Raw genomic sequence first — 2,008 nt, 5'->3', positions numbered from 1 at the left:
ATATATATACTGACTTATTTTTTCTTTACGATAATTTGAACTTAAGACTTCTCCAATATTGTAAGTAAAATTACTATAGACTACTAATTAACTAGTTGATAGTAAGACACCAACTTTTGTATATGGGTGAATCTCGAATCCACATCTTTCCCATACAAGATTTTATATGAGAATCTTTTATGTCAATTTTATACAATAAGTTTTTCATGCGTGAAGGATTTTGTATAGTATTCGGATTCTTGTATAGATTTTCGTCTAAACAAACGTCCTGTATAGAATTAGCATAAAAAGATTTCTTATGAAATCCTTTCTAAATCAGGTGTAGATGATCCTTGTGTGGACATGAGAATCCATGTATTCTATGTATTGTATTAGCATAATAGTTCCATTTTTTATATTCTTTCACAGAAGAACAGCTAAAAATAAGTAATTAACCAACTGAAACTTAATTGAAGCACTTATATAATTGCATTGTATTGCAAGCACTGGATCAGATCAGGGCCCACACAATATTCTGGTCAAAAGCCAACCTGGCCAATTGGCGATGAGCTTAGCTGGCAGCTGTAGCAGCCTGGGCTGGAGCCTAAACTACGACAACATCATTAGATTCATCATTCGTTACCTTCACAATCCCAAATACTACATCGTTTCACGCTTCCCAGCCTCCATTTTTGGCTTCACCACAAACCAAACCCACCCTCAGGTGATCGCGTGTTTGTTCACCGCCAATCAGATCCTAACAAGCCTCTCAGAAATCCAATAGTGTCGCTCACTCCCCACTAGGCGCGTGGACGAAGAAAGGAACATTCCTCAATCTGTCTGATTATTATCATCACTTTTTTTTTTTTTTTAAGTTGTTAATATTTCAATTCCTGACGGGAAAGGAATTGCAGAGGCTCAGAGAGAAAGAGAATGTCTATGAGGATAATCTGAAATCGATTGAAATTTGAAACCCTAGAATTGAAAACAATTTTCTATTGTTTCTTGTGTTGGGGTCTTCAGCGGCTCGTTCCCAATGGGGTTGTGGGAAGCTTTTCTCAATTGGCTGCGAAGGTATAGTCTTTTGCTTTTTTGATTGATTTTTGCGTCTTTTTTCTCGTTGTTTGGATGCTGAGAAAGTAAGGGACTGGAATATCCGTTCGAATTTACTGGAAATTTGCAGTCTTTTGTGTTTTCATTTTGGTGGGAAATTGGAATTTTCCCGCGAAGCCGAGACTCTAATACCAACGGAAACGACGTAGGACTTAGACTATGTGATTTTGTTATTCAGTTTGATTCTGAAAATCTTGCATTGTTTGCTCTAGTTCCAAATTGAATTTAGCTTTAGAAAAGTTTTGATTTTTTTGCTTTGTGTTTGGCTGATGAGGAAAGAAAGAATAGGGGAGTTGAAGTTATGAGTCTCGAATTCTCAATATGTAAAATTTTGAATACATAGATGATTGGCAATTGAATTAATCTAAAACCAGTCATTCTAAATCTGAAGAACAAATTTGTATTCAATTTCTCTTACGCCGTATGATAATTATCTGATTAGCATATCTCAACCGTTAGTCTTTGAGTAACATTTTCTGCTAAAGATTTTAATTTGTTGGTTTCCTGCTTTATTATGGTCTTTCCTGGATTGGTTTATGGTATTTTTAGGTACCTAGAATTTAATCGACTAAGATGCCACTGAATTTCGTAGTTTTCTTAATGTGTGTATCTATCTTATACTCATTAAGTTTTGTTGTACTAAAAGTGTTTATCAGTAACATAAACACTTTAATTTGGACAGAATGATGTCATCATAAGTGAACTTTTGAACCTTTCAGTTTGGTTACCCACCATTTCTTCTTATTAGAAATAGAAACAACCTTTTTACAATCGATTATATTACTTTCTTATTACAGTCTTTTTTCCCCTCTTGTAGCCTATTTTTCAAGCAAGAAATGGAGCTATCTTTGATAGGCCTTCAAAATGCTGGGAAAACATCACTTGTAAATGTTATTGCAGTAAGTATATATATTGT

General features: G+C 34.5%; 1 protein-coding gene across 1 annotated transcript in view; it reads left to right on the top strand.

Annotated features, from left to right (window-relative positions):
* The first annotated feature begins 719 nt into the window (after positions 1-719).
* The window catches only part of LOC147276577 (ADP-ribosylation factor-like protein 8a), a 2,543-nt gene continuing 1,254 nt past the window's right edge, over positions 720-2,008 (top strand). Inside the window, exons 1-2 of the mRNA XM_086253544.1 lie at positions 720-1,053; positions 1,910-1,991. Coding sequence (XP_086109670.1) covers positions 1,016-1,053; positions 1,910-1,991 — 120 coding nt within the window. The 5' untranslated portion in view covers positions 720-1,015. The remainder of the gene's footprint in view (positions 1,054-1,909; positions 1,992-2,008) is intronic.

This window comes from Dryas octopetala, chromosome 8 (genome assembly GCF_963921425.1).
Source record: "Dryas octopetala chromosome 8, drDryOcto1.1, whole genome shotgun sequence".
Taxonomy (NCBI): domain Eukaryota; kingdom Viridiplantae; phylum Streptophyta; class Magnoliopsida; order Rosales; family Rosaceae; genus Dryas; species Dryas octopetala.
The sequence above is the reverse complement of the archived record's forward strand: the minus strand, read 5'-3'. Positions and strand labels throughout refer to the sequence as shown.